This window comes from Mesoplodon densirostris, chromosome 8 (assembly GCF_025265405.1).
Source record: "Mesoplodon densirostris isolate mMesDen1 chromosome 8, mMesDen1 primary haplotype, whole genome shotgun sequence".
Taxonomy (NCBI): Eukaryota; Metazoa; Chordata; class Mammalia; order Artiodactyla; family Ziphiidae; genus Mesoplodon; species Mesoplodon densirostris.
In genome coordinates, this window is record NC_082668.1 from 40,984,501 (window position 1) to 41,001,379 (window position 16,879).

Below are 16,879 nucleotides of genomic sequence, written 5' to 3' on the forward strand. Positions count from 1 at the left end.
CTAAAGGGAATCGGGAACTTATCATGCAGACATGGAAGGGGAGGTTCCTTTCTTGCCAGTCACAACTTGCCAGACACGCTTCAGGAGAGAGCTTCATATTAATAACACCTGAACCTTGAGAAAAGTTTAAGTTAAGCTTAGGATACTATTTAAGATGAGTTACGATGTATTCTTAAGAACAAATTCCGTCTCATAGCTTTTATAAGGTTTCGATAGTTAAACAGAGGTAAATATTATCTCGGCTGTGTGGGTAACATAACCATCCACCTTATTCCCTGAGGGTTTGGATTTATTTGGGGTTTCAGCCTGAAGTTGTAAGCATTGTAAAGAGCCCTGGATGTGGGCTGGTAGATAGCTGACCTCACAGTCTGTTGGTGGCTTTGCATTTGAATGCTGTGTGGCATGAAAGATGTGGAAGGACCCCTGGCCTTGTGGACAAAATGGATTATCAGACAGGCCTGAAAGATTAACACTTTAGCCTGATTCTTCTGCTTTGTGCATTTGGACTTTAATAAGATTTTTAGCTAAGCTGGGTACATTAATGAAAGCAGGTATATCTCCCTGTGCTTCTCCCCTATCCTTCCTGTACAAACGATTGGCTTCCAATGAACTAAAATAGCTTAAAAGAACCTTTGGGAAAGGTTCTTGCCATGTCTGTATTTGGCTGTGCTGCTTTTGACTGTACTTTAAAAGTCATGGCTCCCATCCTCCAGGCAGTTCATAGGTTTTCTTCCAGCCTGAAATTTTAGCTTCCCTTTTTAATGAACAGCTTTACCTCCAGAACATTTAAAGAGAGTAAACTTTTTGCCCCATTTAATATAACATCGAAAGCTATTAAATACTGTGAGTTTTTTTTTCCCCTCAGTGATGATTGATTTCTAGAACTGACATGGAATAGGATGGCCAAATTCTCACCTGCATGAAAAAAAATGGTTCTTAAGAGGAACGTTGTCAAACTTAGCTGCTCAGTCTTATGAAATTTGGCTCCATGTTTTCTTCTCAAGTGAAACATCTTCCTTTTGTGTTTTCATTTGTTTTGCCATTCAACACACTTCTGAATGCTACTATGTACATGCCACTGTGATAACAATGATACAAGCTAACAGCGTAGCATTATGTCGTATGTAGCATTGGCTGTGTGCTACCCATGTTATAAGCACTTAGATTAATTCCTTCCCTACTCACAGCAGCCTTGTACATAACTGCTATTTTTATCCATATCTTCTGGAAGAGGAAACTGAAGCATAACATGGCAAATTTACCAAGGTCCTATAATTAGTACGTGATAGAATTGGATTTGACTCAAGACATCCAGCTCCAAAGTCTGTGCTTTTACCCTGCCTCTCACCAGTGAGGAGGGTGAATGCATATCTTCTAGCAGTTACAGTGAAGGTAGTAAAAGGTGCTCTGGGAGCCTGTGGTAGGGTCTCCTACCATAGTTGAGGGGGTGGGGGCTTTTAGACACATCATCCAAGGGCAGCATCTTGGGTGGGTTGCTCTTGGCTCTCCAGGCATAAGCAACTCCCCACAGAGGCTCCCTTGCACTGTTTCATGACAGCTGTCCCCATCTGTCTCATGGTATAGTTGTTAACTTATTTTGTCTTCCAAAGCAGATGATCCCCTTCTTGAGAGTTCTTCTGTTTATTGTTTAATTACCCCCTCTTCAACCCCAGTGCCATTCATATAGAAGATTCTCAAAACAGGTTTGATGAGTGAATGAAACTTGTCACCTGTAGACTCCTGGTTATTCAGTGATGTCTGCTTTGGACAAATGAAGAAGCTTCCAGGCTCTCTCCTCATTGCTACTCCCTCCTCCTCCTGTGCTCTCACCAGAAGTAGCTCCTAAGATTCGCCTGATTTGACCTCTCTTAATGCATACGTTGTCTTGGATTTTTCATATTACATGTTTGAAAAAGGTAGTGATTATGCTTGTACCACACTTTAGCTGTCTTCAGTTTTGGAAGAGGCTTTTTTTTTCTAATTACTTAAGGCCAAAGGTTTAAATTGGGTGAGATTTCATGGGAGGCTATACTGATATGCTTTTTTTTTTTTTTTTGAGAGTTCTAGAGTGAAAAATGTCCTTGACTTACATAAAAGAAGTAAAATATTTTTTAATTGACTATTAGTTAAAGAGTAAGAACAGAATATCAGGCCTTGCTAAGTAAGATGAGGAGGATGATGATAATGACAGTGACAATGGTGATCATGATGATACCTGCATTTATTAAGCTTATACCATGTGCCAGGCACTGTACTAGGTACTTTTTCATGAATTATCTTATTTAGACCTCATGGAAGTTTATGAGGTGGGTATTATTATTATTATCTACATTTTATTGAAATTTAGAGATGTTAAATAGTGTGTGTATTAGCAAGTAAGTGAGGAATTCAGGATTCTAATTCTAGGAGTATGACTCTTAACTGCTACACTCTATTGGGAGAGATTGTCTTTGGAAATGAGAGATATTTTATCATTCCAAGGAAGAAGAGTTCCAATCCAGGTACTGGGATTACTGGTATCCTTCAAGGCTGAGTCATACATACATACATATAGGTTTTGATTAGATCATAGGTAGTTTACTAGAGGACACCTCACCAGAAACATATACATGACTTCATGCGTAAATACCATAGAGTCCTTATGCTAGGGATGCATAGAATAATGGAAAGGAATGAAATTCACATATATTGATGACTTATTAGATGCCAGTTTCTATGATAGGATATTATATTAGCTCATTTAACTTTCACAATAATCCTATGGAATAGGTTTTGCTATAGATTAAGAAACCAATGCTCAAAGAGGTTAAGTGTGCAAGTAAACTCTTGTATACAGATCCATGTCTTTCTGTATCCAAATCCTGTAATAATTTTCCTGTGCAAGGTTAGTCTAGACCTCACTGGCCACTAGCCATCTAACTGACTTGGGATACATCATTTAAATTTCCTAGGTCTGACTTTCTTTATCTCTACAAATGAATAGAATAGGTTGATCATCGTTTGATGTGTTTATTGGTCATTTGTATATCTTCTTTGGAAAAATGTTTATACAAAGAGTTGCCACATGATCCAGCAATTCCACAGTTAGAGAGAAATGAAAATGTGCTTCCAAACAAAAACTTGTACACAACTGTTCACACTAGCGTTGTTCAAAATAGCCAGAGGGTAGGGCTTCCCTGGTGGCGCAGTGGTTGAGAGTCCGCCTGCCGATGCAGGGGACACGGGTTCGAGCCCTGGTCTGGGAAGATCCCACATGCCGTGGAGCGGCTGGGCCTGTGAGCCATGGCTGCTGAGCCTGCGCGTCTGGAGCCTGTGCTCCTTAACAAGAGAGGCCGCGACAGTGAGAGGCCCACGTACCGCAATGAGGAGTGGCCCCCGCTTGCCACAACTAGAGAAAGCCCTCGCACAGAAATGAAGACCCAACACAGCCAAAAATAAATAAATAAATAAATTTATTTTAAAAAATAGCCAGAGGGTAGAAACAACCCAAATGTCCGTCAACTGATAAATGAATAAATGAATGTGGTAGATCCATACAGTGGAATACTGTTTAACAATACAAAGGAATGAAATACTGATACAGTATGGTAAACCTTGAAAATATTTGCTAAGTGAAAGAATCTGGTCATAGAATATCACATACTCTTCCATTTATATGAAATGTCCAGAACATGCAAATCTATAGAGATAGAAAGTAGATTCATGGTTTCCTTGGGTTGGAGATGGGATGGGGAGTGAATGCTAATAGGTATGTGGTTTCATTTGGAGAAGAGAATGTACTAAAAATGATATTATGGTGATAGTTGCACAATCCTGTATATATACTAAAAACAGTGGATTATATACTTTAAATGGGTGAATTGTATAGTGTCTGAGTTATATCTCAGTAAAGCTGTTTAAAAAATTAATAGGTTGAATTAGAGGAAGACTAAGTTTCCCTTTTTACCTCCTAGATTTTATAGATCTTTGATTCTTCAGTCTTAAAGATTAGATGATACAGTTCCAAACTGGGTTTGACATCAAATATGTAATGCTTTTCTTTCTACTTTTAATTACATTTGGAAAGGTATCTTGTTCAGAATTCCACACTACATTTTAATCAGTATTTTGTTCCATTACTTGATTTCCTTAATCATTTTGATTTTGGGAATTAACCCACATTTTATTTTATGCAGGATAGTCCTCGTGAGACTGTGATCAACATCTACGTGTACATATTTGTTGTACCTAAGGTCTAGGATATTCAACTAACATACGGGACACATTTTGACTTGCCTTATTTGAAACAAAACATATAAGCAAAGAAAGTAGGCCAGTAGAGAAAGAAAATCTCTTCTTACTTCTTACTGCAGTAATTCTTAAACTTTTGTACACTCTCAGGACTGTGAAAATCAAGGGTAATTTAGGATCTGAGTTACATTGTTGATATAAACTTTTTATATTTATGCAAGAAATATGTATCAGTAGTATTAAAATGTGACTTGGTTAAAATGCTTCTGGTTCTTGGCTAGGTTTGATCATTAGTATGTGCTCATGGGGATAATATATCTGGTAGATGAATATGAGTTTTAATAAGGAAAACCAAATGTTACTTAACCTAGGAGTGTTTTTTCTTTCTTCATTTTTAAAAATTATTTCCTCCTTTGCTCCTTTCTTTCTTTCCTCCCTCCCTCCCCCTCCCCTCCCCCCTCCCCCTCCCCTCCCCCCCCCTCCTCCCTCCCCTCCCCCTCCCCCTCCTCCCTCCCCCTCCCCTCCCTCCCCCCTCCCCTCCCTCCCCCCTCCCCCTCCCTCCCCTCCCCCTCCCCCTCCCCTCCCCACCCACCCCTCCCTCCCTCCCTCCCCTCCCCTCCCTCCCTCCCTCCCTCCCCTCGCCTCCCTCCCTCCCTTCCTTTTCTTTTCTTTTTTTTTTTTTTTGCGGTACACTGGCCTCTCACTGCTGTGGCTTCTCCCGTTGCAGAGCACAGGCTCCGGACGCACAGGCTCAGCGGCCATGGCTCACGGGCCCAGCTGCTCCGTGGCATGCGGGATCTTCTCGGACTGGGGCACGAACCCGAGTCCCTTGCATTGGCAGGAGGACTCTCAACCACTGCGCCACTAGGGAAGCCCCCTTCTCATTTTTAATTTGGAGGATTTGAGGAAATTATGCTGCTGTAGATCAGGATTCCTGGATCCATCGCTGTCTTTCTGATATGACTTCTACAAACCTCAGTTTTCTCTAAAGTGAGGGCTAGTAACCTGTCCTGTCTAGCTCCTGGGGCTGTGATTGGCATCCACTTAGATAATCACAGGATTACAAATGGAAGAAAAACAATTAGGATTATAATTAAACAATTTCATCAGTAATTGACTTATTATTATCTATAGTGTAGAATATAAAAGCAGTACAATTACAAGCCTCTAGAGGTTTATGACTCAGTTTGGGGAAAGCAAAATATGGATTATCAAATACCTACAGAATAAAATAGACCATACAGCACACTAAGCCAGGAATGCTACTCACTTGGTTATTCCTACCCAGCTCTCCAAAATCTTGAATTGAATGGTTAGGTAGAAGCAAGAATCTACAGTAAGTAGAACAATAACTAAAGAGTTTCATCAGTTTAGACTTTTATAAAAATGATAAAGATTTGTTATTGATGGTTAAATCCTTACTCTAATGGGAAATACACAATGACGTAAAAGATACCCTGAAGAATTAGTGTCAGTGTCCCATTCCTCCTCTTAACAAACAGCTGATCTCCCTTAACTGAGGTGGTCCGACAGAATTATTTTGTCACAACAGGGTTCCTTTTGTTGTTCTTGTTCTTTTTGTCCATATTGTTCTTGACCACTGCATGATAGTCTGCCCTCTAGAGTTTGCTTCTGCCTGAAACCTGTATAACAACCCAGGGCATTTTCTGTTTCTCTGCTATGAGTGTTCTGTTTATTGTGGTCCCTCTGGTAGATTTGTTCTCTTGCTAGATTAGTGGTCTTCTACCCTGGTGGTTACAATCTCCATAAGCTATGGTCATGAAGATAGTGTTTTAAAAACATCCTTAGTCAGATAAGTAACTTTCTTTTTAGAACTGGAACTGAAATCAGATCCACACATTTACACAGAATCATGCACTTCCTGTGTAAAGCCACTAAGCACCCCTTGCCCAGACCATTTTACCCCTAATGCCTCTTATTTGGATTATAAAAGAACAGAACGTGCATCATGCACTAGTATAGGTACAGAAAGACTTGTTTCTGGCATGGGATACCTGGAGAGTTTTCATAGTAAAGATTGGATTTGAACTGAACCCTGAATGATGAGTAGGATTTTCATAAAATTAGATTGTGGAGAAGAGAAAATTTGGAATGGGAAAGGAAGGAAAACACCCAAAGTAAAGACGTGGAAAAAGGAACACACTGGGTGGGTATGTTTGGTTCCTTTGAAGAAGTAATGGGTTTCTTTGCTGTGCAAAAGCTTTTAAGTTTCATTAGGTCCCATTTATTTATTTTTGTTTTTATTTCCATTTCTCTAGGAGGTGGGTCAAAAAGGATCTTGCTGTGATTTATGTTATAGAATGTTCTGCCTATGTTTTCCTCTAAGAGTTTGATAGTGTCTGGCCTTACATTTAGGTCTTTAATCCATTTTGAGTTTATTTTTGTGTATGGTGAAACTTAAAAGCCTTTGCATAGCAAAGGAAACCATAAACAAGATGAAAAGACAACCCTCAGAATGGGAGAAAATATTTGCAAATGAAGCAACTGACAAAGGATTAATCTCCAAAATTTACAAGCAGCTCATGCAGCTCAATATCAAAAAAACAAACAACCCAATCCAAAAATGGGCAGAAGACCTAAATAGACATTTCTCCAAAGAATATATACAGATTGCCAACAAACATATGAAAGGATGCTCAACATTACTAATCATTAGAGAAATGCAAATCAAAACTACAATGAGGTATCACCTCACAGCAGTCAGAATGGCCATCATCAAAAAATCTACAAAGAATAAATGCTGGAGAGGGTGTGGAGAAAAGGGAACCCTCTTGCACTGTTGGTGGGAATGTAAATTGATACAGCCACTATGGAGAACAGTATGGAGGTTCCTTAAAAAACTAAAACTAGAACTACCATATGACCCAGCAATCCCACTACTGGGCATATACCCTAAGAAAGCCATAATTCAAAAAGAGTCATGTACCACAGTATTCATTGCAACTCTGTTTACAAAAGCCAGGACATGGAAGCAACCTAAGTGTCCATCATCGGATGAATGGATAAAGAAGATGTGGCACATATATACAATGGAATACTACTCAGCCATAAAAAGAAATGAAATTGAGGTATTTGTAATGAGGTGGATAGACCTAGAGTCTGTCATACAGAGTGAAGTAAGTCAGAAAGAGAAAGACAAATACCGTATGCTAACACATATATATGGAATTTAAGAAAAAAAAATGTCATGAAGAACATAGGGGTAAGACAGGAATAAAGACACAGACCTACTAGAGAATGGACTTGAGGATATGGGGAGGGGGAAGGGTAAGCTGTGACAAAGCGAGAGAGAGGCATGGACATATATACACTACGAAATGTAAAATAGATAGCTAGTGGGAAGAAGCCACATAGCACAGGGAGATCAGCTCAGTGCTTTGTGTCCACCTAGAGGGGTGGGATAGGGAGGGTGGGAGGGAGACACAAGAGGGAGGGGATATGGGAATATATGTATATGTATAGCTGATTCACTTTGTTTTACAGCAGAAACTAACACACCATTATAAAGCAATTATACTCCAATAAAGATGTGTAAAAAAAAAAACAAAGAAAAAAAGACTTCCCTGGTGGTGCAGTGGTGAAGAATCCACCTGCCAATGCAGGGGACACGGGTTCAAGCCCTGGTCCGGGAAGATCCCACATGCCGCAGAGCAACTAAGCCCGTGCACCACAACTACTGAGCCTACACTCTAGAGCCCATGAGCCACAACTACTGAGCCCACCTGCCACAACTGCTGAAGCCCGCATGCCTAGAGCCTGTGCTCCACAACAAGAGCAGCCACTGCAATGAGAAGCCTGCACACCGCAACTAAGAGTAGCACCCGCTCGCCACAACTAGAGAAAGCCCGCGCACAGCAATGAAGACCCAATGCAGCCAAAAAGAAAGAAAGAAATAAAATTAAGAAAAAGAAAAGGAAGTAATGGGAACATTTTGAGAGACCCTGTATTACATACATACAGACACACACACACACACACAAACACAGACACAGACACACACACACACACACACACACACACACACACACGAGAGCTGATGGTGTAAGATCCAATCCAAAACCCAGCAGCTTGAGACCCAAGAAATGTCCCAACTCAGGCCAAGGCAATTCCCTCTTACTCAGCCTTTTGACCTTCAATTGATTTGGATGCGGCCCACCCACATTAGGGAGGGTGATCTGCTTAACTCAGTCTACCAACTGAAAGGTGAATCTCATCCAGAAACACATTCACAGACACATCGGAATAATGTTTAGCCAAATGTCTGGTCACCCAGTGGCCCAGTTAAGTTGATACATAAAATTAACAATCACAGACCGATATCAGTGGAGTAAAATCAGTGGAAGCACCACTACAGAGAGAATGATACAAAATGACATGGACAATTAGAAAAATATTGCAAAGCTTGATATTTCTGATTAATAAGTTTATATACTGGACTTACCATTTGGTTTAATTTTTAAGAAAAATGTTTATTTTTTTCTCCCCTTTCAGATGTTAAATATGGAATAACTTTTGTCCTGCCTCTTTTTTGTACTCTCAAACAGTATTAATACAGGGTGCTTTCCCCATATCATTCTACTTGAGCCTAAACTGAAACTTTGAACTTTAAAAGTGATATAAATGTCATGGGCTCTTGAAATGAAAATGTAAAACGGTAACCATCTCCTTATTTAAAGTGAAATGTCTTTTCCCATAGTTTCTTATGTTTTTCCCTACAAAAAACACTTGCTGTAATATCACCCAGCTAAGTTGACATCCATCTCTAAAGCCAAGCTTTGTAACTCTAGGGGTTTGTGACTTTGGATGTCACACTGGGGATTTGAGTATCAGTATGGTCCAAACATTCAACTTCGATGACCATGGCAAGTAGGAGTTATGGTTATGAGGATAGATTTTTTAGAAGAGAGCAAATATTTGTACAGTGAAAGTTACCACAGTCAGAGCCTACTTGAGGATTCTCATTTTACCAGATGCTAATAGCTTATGTGGCTGTAGAAGTTACCCCAGTGATGACATAGACTTTGGTTTCAATCCCACCTGAAGCTGATGGCCACAGTTTATTGGGTCAGGTTCATCTTAATGAGTAAAATGAAACTTAATATTTGGAGGTTTCAAGTGAATCCCAAAAGTCTCTTAGCAGAATAAGTTCTACACTTTGAAAAATATGTTTTTCATTCATTAGAGACCTATATTAGTTATTTTTGTGACATGTCTCTTTAATTGCTTTGAAACAACTAATACCTCTTTGCGGTGGTTATCTGGTTTAATCACCTCCAGTTACACAGCAATCCAGGTAGAGATGAAATTAAACTCTAAATTTATAAATAACACATAGTTTTTAGAGTATCTCTTGCCTATTTTTCAAGGGGTACAATCTTGTTAGACCAAAAAGTAACCCACACACAGAGGCAGAGGTGAAGAATCCTTCTAGGGCAGTATACCTTTCAGAATGAGAGAATAAAGCAGAGGTTGGTTTTGTGAATGTATTTTTGAGTAAAATGCTAAACTCATGGAATATTGAAGGAATTGCCCAAGTATGAAGATGGCCTTTGCCTTTTATCTTTAAACAGTTGTCCTCTGACCAGCACTGAATCTTTTTTAAAAATGTAGAGTACTATTTTAAAATTTCATGGCAATGCCCTTCTATTCTACCTGAAATGTGCTGATTTGGATAACTCCATCCTTGGTCTTCTGCAGTGGCGTGCTGATAAATGCTTAACGACCAACTCCTCAGGGGCGGTGGGGAGGGCTGATCTGTAACATTTGCCATTTTCCATGGTGTAAATTCTCCCACCATAGCCAATTTCAGGCTGCCAGCATCATCATCAACCAGCTTGAGAATTCCTTGAGATTTCACCATCAGCTCCTGTAAGCTGGTCCAGGCCATCCCCAGCATGTCACTGGCTCCCCTATATTATATTTCTAACACCTAAATACCACTACTCCCAATACATAAAATACCACCACCCCCCCTTAGCTAACATTTTACATCTGAAATTTTGGGGATGTTTTACTTATCCACGGTGCCATGTGTCCCTGTTTTCTCTCCTAGCAACTTTAGATCTCTGATCACAGCAGTTTAACAAAATAACCTTATTTAACTTTTTTGTTATTGATAGGTGTCATGAGATATTTGGGACCACTCACTCCTTCAGATGAACCAAATGTTATAAAATGTTATCATGACTATTTTTTTAGTTACAATAAACTCTACTATTCAGTGCTTTTCATCTCCAGTATTGGTAACGGAGTTCTGTCTGGGATATAATGTAGAGAAACTGATAGCATGTTTATTCCCTATTGGGGAAATACTAGATAGGGGACCAGGAGCTGAGATTTATTTTACGGAAGGGAGAGAATGCGTGAGTAAATTACAATCTTTATAAAAATTAAAGTAGATTACAATGACCTTTTTGAGCATTTTAAGACTTTATAGAGTTGAGAAACTAGAAGTTAGAACAGATTCAATATGCAGTGCTGCTATCTTTTAAATGATTGTTCTTTCATTGTTTCCATAGCTCTTTAGAGAAAGAAAGATCTGATGATGTCTTTCTGTAGCATAGTTACAAGTGCTTTTTGTTTTATTTTGTTTACACGGTCTTTTAATACGGATTCCTGGTTTGGCAAAATGTTAAGTGGAAACAATTTCAAACTTCTGTAACTTAGATTTGTTGAGGCTGAGGTTGGTATTTCTTCACAAATACTGATGGCTTTTTCTTTTCTTAAAATAATAGAAGCTTAAAAAAAAGAATTGTGTAAAGAGAGAAGTGTATTTTGTTTGGCCTCACTAAAATACCACTTGGCTCCATCCAGCCCATATTTTCTGACTCTGATCATGCCCTGAAGCAGCGAAAGGGTAGAAGTTTTTAAAATGAGATTTGAATTTGGGTATTTGCATTCCTTTCAGTTTTTGATTATATTGTTAGCCCTAGTTGGTCCAGCACTGGGAAGCTTGAGTGAATTTCCTTAATGAAACTTAACAGTGGGGAATCTATGTTGTTCAAAATTTTCTTTGCTAGTGGCTAATCTGAAAAAGACTCCTTTTTTGATACAATTGCTTTTTTTAATGTGGTCTGCCTTCTCAACATACTGTTTATTCAGACAGTATTTATTGATACATGATAGACAATTTCATAAATAAAGGCAGGCTATTCAAGAATGGTGACATAAAAAAATTAAATGGTGACCCAAATTAAATTTTTTTAAAAAAGGAATAGGTCAACTTCATTACTGGCTTGAACTAGTTAGGGCATCCTATGGGAAAATGATCCACTTTTGTGACATAATCGATTTGTGCATCACAAATAGAAATGGCAAGCCTAAAATTTGCACTGTATTTTTTCTATGCTTTGATCTTTGTTTTAAAGTAGAATACATCCTCCACAACTCAGTTGTGACCTCAGTCATCTCCTTCACATGGATATAGCAAAGCACCAAGGAAGCCTGTCCAGGGTCACACAGGGAGCGGAGCAGAGCCAAAGCGCATGCCAAGGAATTGCCTCTTCGTGCCGCCCTCGGCTAGTGCTAGTGTGCTAGTTGCATGGTTTCGATAGTGGTCTTAATTGAGACTTTTCCCCCAAGTACTTGGCAGACTTAAAAAGCACATGTAAACAGTATACACATTCCATTTACTCTGAAACTGAGTTCCTTGTGGAATACAAATTAGCACCTATGCTTCACCCACAGCCCAGCCTCCAGCAGGGGAGCCCTACAGATTGTGCAGAGGATGTACAGTTTGCTGTCTAGAATCAGTAGCAACCTTTTCAGCACTGAAACAGTGGTGAGGCCCAGCACTCTGAGTGACAGTTATTGTCGGCCTAATTCAATAAATACTTAGAGCTTCCCTGGTGGCGCAGTGGTTGAGAGTCCGCCTGCCGATGCAGGGGACACGGGTTCATGCCCTGGTCCGGGAAGATCCCACATGCCGCCGAGTGGCTAGGCCTGTGAGCCATGGCCACTGAGCCTGTGCATCTGGAGCCTGTGCTCCACAACGGGAGAGGCCACAACAGTGAGAGGCTTGCGTACCGCAAAAAAAATAAATAAGTAAAAATAAATAAATACTTGAATACTTTTCTAAAATCAAGTACTATGTGAGGGGAGTGGGAAGAACATCAAAAGGAAAAATAGGAGGCAGAAAGAATGGAAGAAAAAGAGGAGAACTATGAAAAGGAGAGGGAGGGGAAAGAGGCACTGCTCACAGGGCTTTGAAGTCAGAAAGGTGGATTCAAATCTCAGCTTTATACTTTCCCAACTCTACATTTCACTTAAATCTCAGACTGTTACCCAACTGTATTAAAGGTGAACAATAATGAGAAATCATTATTTATGAAATAATGAAAATCCTTATTTATAATGGTGGTGGCCGGCTTATGCGTTCTTCTTTGCTGACTTCAGTGCATCAGTTAGGATTTGGTTTGGCTGCATTGTGACAGAGACCTATACAAAGTTTACTATACAAGATTTTATTCTGTCACATAAAGAAGTTCAGAGATAGGCAGTCTAGGGCTCTTAAGGTGGTTTCTTAAGTTGTAAAAGCCTTGGCTCCTTACGGCCTTTTATTCAGCCATCCCTCATCTTCAGGGTTCGTTATGGCTGCTGGGGTTCGGCAATTACATCTTTGTTTCAGGGAGCAGAATGGATGAAGTACAGAAGGAGGGCTTTACCTTGTAAAAATCTCCTTGGAAAGGAGTTTTCCAGAGGTATCATATGACCCTCTGTTTACATTTCATTGACCAGAACTTAATCTAGGCCATACGTACCTACAAGGAGCCTGGGAAGTGTGGGTTCACTGGTTCTCCCCTTTTTTTTTTTTTTTTTTTGAGCTTTGTTTATGGGCTGCAGGGAGAAACACTGTAATCCTTAGAAAAATGTCTCGGAAGTTAATACTGTTATTATTAGTAATAATAATATTAACTCACATTTAAGGAGTCTCAGGTACTATGTTCAAAAATTTATATGAACCATCTCATTTTATCTTCCTTTGATGTAGGCGTTATTATACCTATTTAACAGAAAAGAAATTGTAGTTTGAAAAAGTTAAGTAGTTTGCCCAATGTTATGTCACTAGTAAGTGGTGGAGCTAGAGCTCAGACCCAGGCTTGTCTTTTTCTAGATCCCAAGCATTTAATCACTACTTTGTCTCGGACTTCTCAAGTTTTAACTTGATAGTTTATCCATGTCCACATGAGGTGTTTTAAAACCTTTTATCCTATTTGTGGTATTATAGTCTTCGGCTCTCCACACTTTTCACCCAACACACACACACACACACACACACACACACTTCTCTCATGTATTTTTCTCAGATCTTTCAGTATTTCTATGCTTACGTAAAAGAATGTGACTTTTAATACTTGGTTAGTTCATTGTCAGTTGTCTTCCTGTATTTTGGTCAGGAGTCTGCTATTCGAGTTTTTGGCAGTTTATTTACTGAGCACTCTCTTTCTCCCAGATGCAGCCCTAAAAGCTATTGGGGAGAACAGGGTGAGTAAGAAAGAGTCCCTACCCTGAAGGCATTTACAGTATAATTTTTATAGAATGGATTTTAGAGAAGCCTCTTAACGTCAGATTATACTGTTACACACCATGTAAATCACAACTGACTGACCTAGATGTACACACCCATTTGTCCTTATAATTACAAGTGATTCATCGTTACCTCAAAATGACCACCTGTTCCTTCAAAACATTCCTAAGAAATTACGTAGAGTAAGTAGGCAATTCTATTTTCATACTCTTTGTATTTTCCCCTTAAATGACATGGCTAATATTATTGTAGTAATAAGAGCTTAATCTTAATATACATAAAGATAATATTAAATTGACTATAATACCTATTATGTTGAAATGTATATTAAAAAATGAATTTCTATTTTATGACATTTAAAATAGTGGCAGAAATAATATACATACAGGTATATTAGAAGCTCAAATCAAACGGGGACTAGTGTCACATTTGAGACCAGAGCCTGCCAATAGAAGCCTGTGTAGGGTTTATTGTTGGTGTACGTTTTTACAAGATCAGAGAAGAAAGATATTCCACCTGATAGGTTATGAAAAAGGGAGCATTACCCAGGGATGTGAGGTTGACTCCGTCCTACAAGACTTCCATTTAATCCAGTCTTTGCACCTGGAAATCGGATATTGAGAGAAGTGACAGACAAGGATTCTTGTTCTGGCCATTTCTCTGCTTTGTTTCTAGTGCACATTCTACTTAAAGTTATTTTTTTTTTAAAGAAGTCATCTTTCACCCTATTTAGGATCTACTTACAAATTATTTTGCTCTGTTTCCTGATTATCTACAGAAACATTTTGTTTCATAATGGAAAGGTGAATTTTTAATCAGCATAAATATACCATCTGCCCCTGGGGTTTGCCTAGATGCATTCATTCCTAGTCTTTAAGGTACTTTGTTAACAGAGCTCCATCAGTTCTTTTTTGCTTAGGTTATTTGGCGTATATCATGTGTCCTGACATTTATCAGTAATGAGTCTCCAGGCTCTCCTAATAGTCCTTTTTATCTTGACCTAATTAACTTTATCTGATCATGGAAAACTTATATTTTCTAATTATCCTTGAGATAATGGGCTTCATTATTGCCTTGAATGAATTTTACATTGCAAACTTAACACCATTTTGTTCCTAATGATAATGAAAAATAGCACTTGCATCGAGTTTTAGAATTAAACAGAATTTTTAAAGGCCTTTCTACATTACATGCAATCCTTACTGCAAAACTGAGGGAAATGATTTATGCTCATTCATGGTTTCATGTCACAAGGGATTCTGCAGTAAACATGACAGACATGGTTTCCTCCTTCCTATCACTTTATGGTGGAGAAATGTTTATTATAAATGAAGTAGGCATGTTTTTATAAGAAACCTATAGGGCTTCCCTGGTGGTGCAGTGGTTGAGAGTCTGCCTGCCGATGCAGGGGACACGGGTTCGTGCCCCGGTCTGGGAAGATCCCACATGCCGCAGAGCAGCTGGGCCCGTGAGCCATGGCCGCTGAGCCTGCGCATCCGGAGCCTGTGCTCTGCAACGGGAGAGGCCACAACAGTGAGAGGCCCGCGTACCGCAAAAAAAAAAAAGAAGAAGAAGAAGAAGAAGAAGAAATCTATAGCCCAGAGAACTTAAGTGTCTTGCCCTGAGTCATTGTATGTGATAGAATTTGTCTGGGTGTGTGATCAATAACCAAACTGGAAAGGAAGTAAGAAGGAGATTGTAAAGAGTCTTGGAAAACTGACCGAAGGGTTGGAATGTTTTTTCTATAGATAACAGGTAGCCATTAGAGGCTTTGGATTGGAGTGGAAATGTAGTCAAAGCTTTTAGAAAAAAAAATTCTGATAGTGAGGTACCATTCAGTGAATAAGGTTGTAGAGATGTGGAACAACTAACTGAGAAACTATTAATAATTATATGTTTAAGAGAAAGCCCTGAAATAATGGGATGAATGATAGGCTGGGATGGGACAAATAGAGGAGACACTATAATGAGAAAATGGGGGAGGACTTGGTAGCTGATTACATAGAAGGAAAAGAGAAGTCAGTGGTGTTTGAAAGAAAAACTTGGTAATAACCGATAGCAGTTAAGAGCAAAGTCCATCAGTGAAGAGAAGCCCAAATGTCCATCCAGGGAGCTTCTTTCTAAGATCCTATCTTTTGATGACTGTATTTCCTAAAGCCAGGAACAATGTTCCTTCCTGCTGTCTTCATTCTGCATCCAATCTAAGCGTTGCTTCCTCTCTTCTGGTCTGTCCTGAGGGAAGAAGGAGAAATTCTCCCGAAGATTTGAAATTACGAGAAAACGGAGTGAAGGTTTTTACTCCAAAGTGGGTCTCTCCCTGCATGTGTGAAATGATAGGACCGCTAGACAGGTGTGTGCCATGTACGGAGTGTTGACTGAGTGGGTTGCTTCCTAGGCATTTTTTGTCGACCACAACTCCCGTACCACCACTTTCATCGATCCCCGGCTCCCGCTTCAGAGCAGCAGACCCACGAGCGCGCTGGTGCATCGACAGCACCTGACCAGGCAGCGCAGCCACAGCGCAGGCGAGGTGAGTCCCGAGCCTTAGCGACCGACCTGTTGGCTGATAGGAGCACGGGATGTGGGGTTTATGGAATCGTGCTGGCTCTTTCTTATTGTTTTGTTTTTCTAGTTTGATTTAGAGACTATCATTTGGAGGCTGAAAGTGTTGGAATGTTAACGGGGCTTCTCTGGAAACCCATAGAGCCTAAATGACAGGTTTAAAAAGTAGGACATGTGAGGAAAGGTTGAAGAAATTAGAGATTTAGAAAAAAAAAAATTCAGTGGATGGTGAGAGGGAATTCATAATGCAATACAGTGTTCAGGAGAGGATGATGATGAGCCCTTTTGCATACCTAAGAGCAGCTTCATAGGAAGAAATGAATGTAACTTTTTTAGGGGATTAAAATTAGGTTAAAGATAGGGAAGTTTCTTAAGTGAGGATTGCTGGATTAGATTAAAATCTTCGGCCAATGCTATGGGGTTGTGGCATCCTCACTAATATTCTTTAAAGTTAGGATATGTAGGAGGGTTGATTTATGTACTCTTAAGTGCTCAGAGAAAATGGGTGGCATTAAGAATTACTAAAAGCTCTACCATACT

General features: G+C 39.5%; 1 protein-coding gene across 7 annotated transcripts in view; it reads left to right on the top strand.

Moving 5' to 3' along the window:
- The window catches only part of HECW2 (HECT, C2 and WW domain containing E3 ubiquitin protein ligase 2), a 404,779-nt gene that overhangs the window by 302,828 nt on the left and 85,072 nt on the right, over nt 1-16,879 (top strand). For all 7 annotated transcript variants that reach the window (XM_060105711.1, XM_060105717.1, XM_060105714.1 and 4 more), the window contains one exon: nt 16,173-16,307. In XM_060105711.1, coding sequence (XP_059961694.1) covers nt 16,173-16,307 — 135 coding nt within the window. The remainder of the gene's footprint in view (nt 1-16,172; nt 16,308-16,879) is intronic.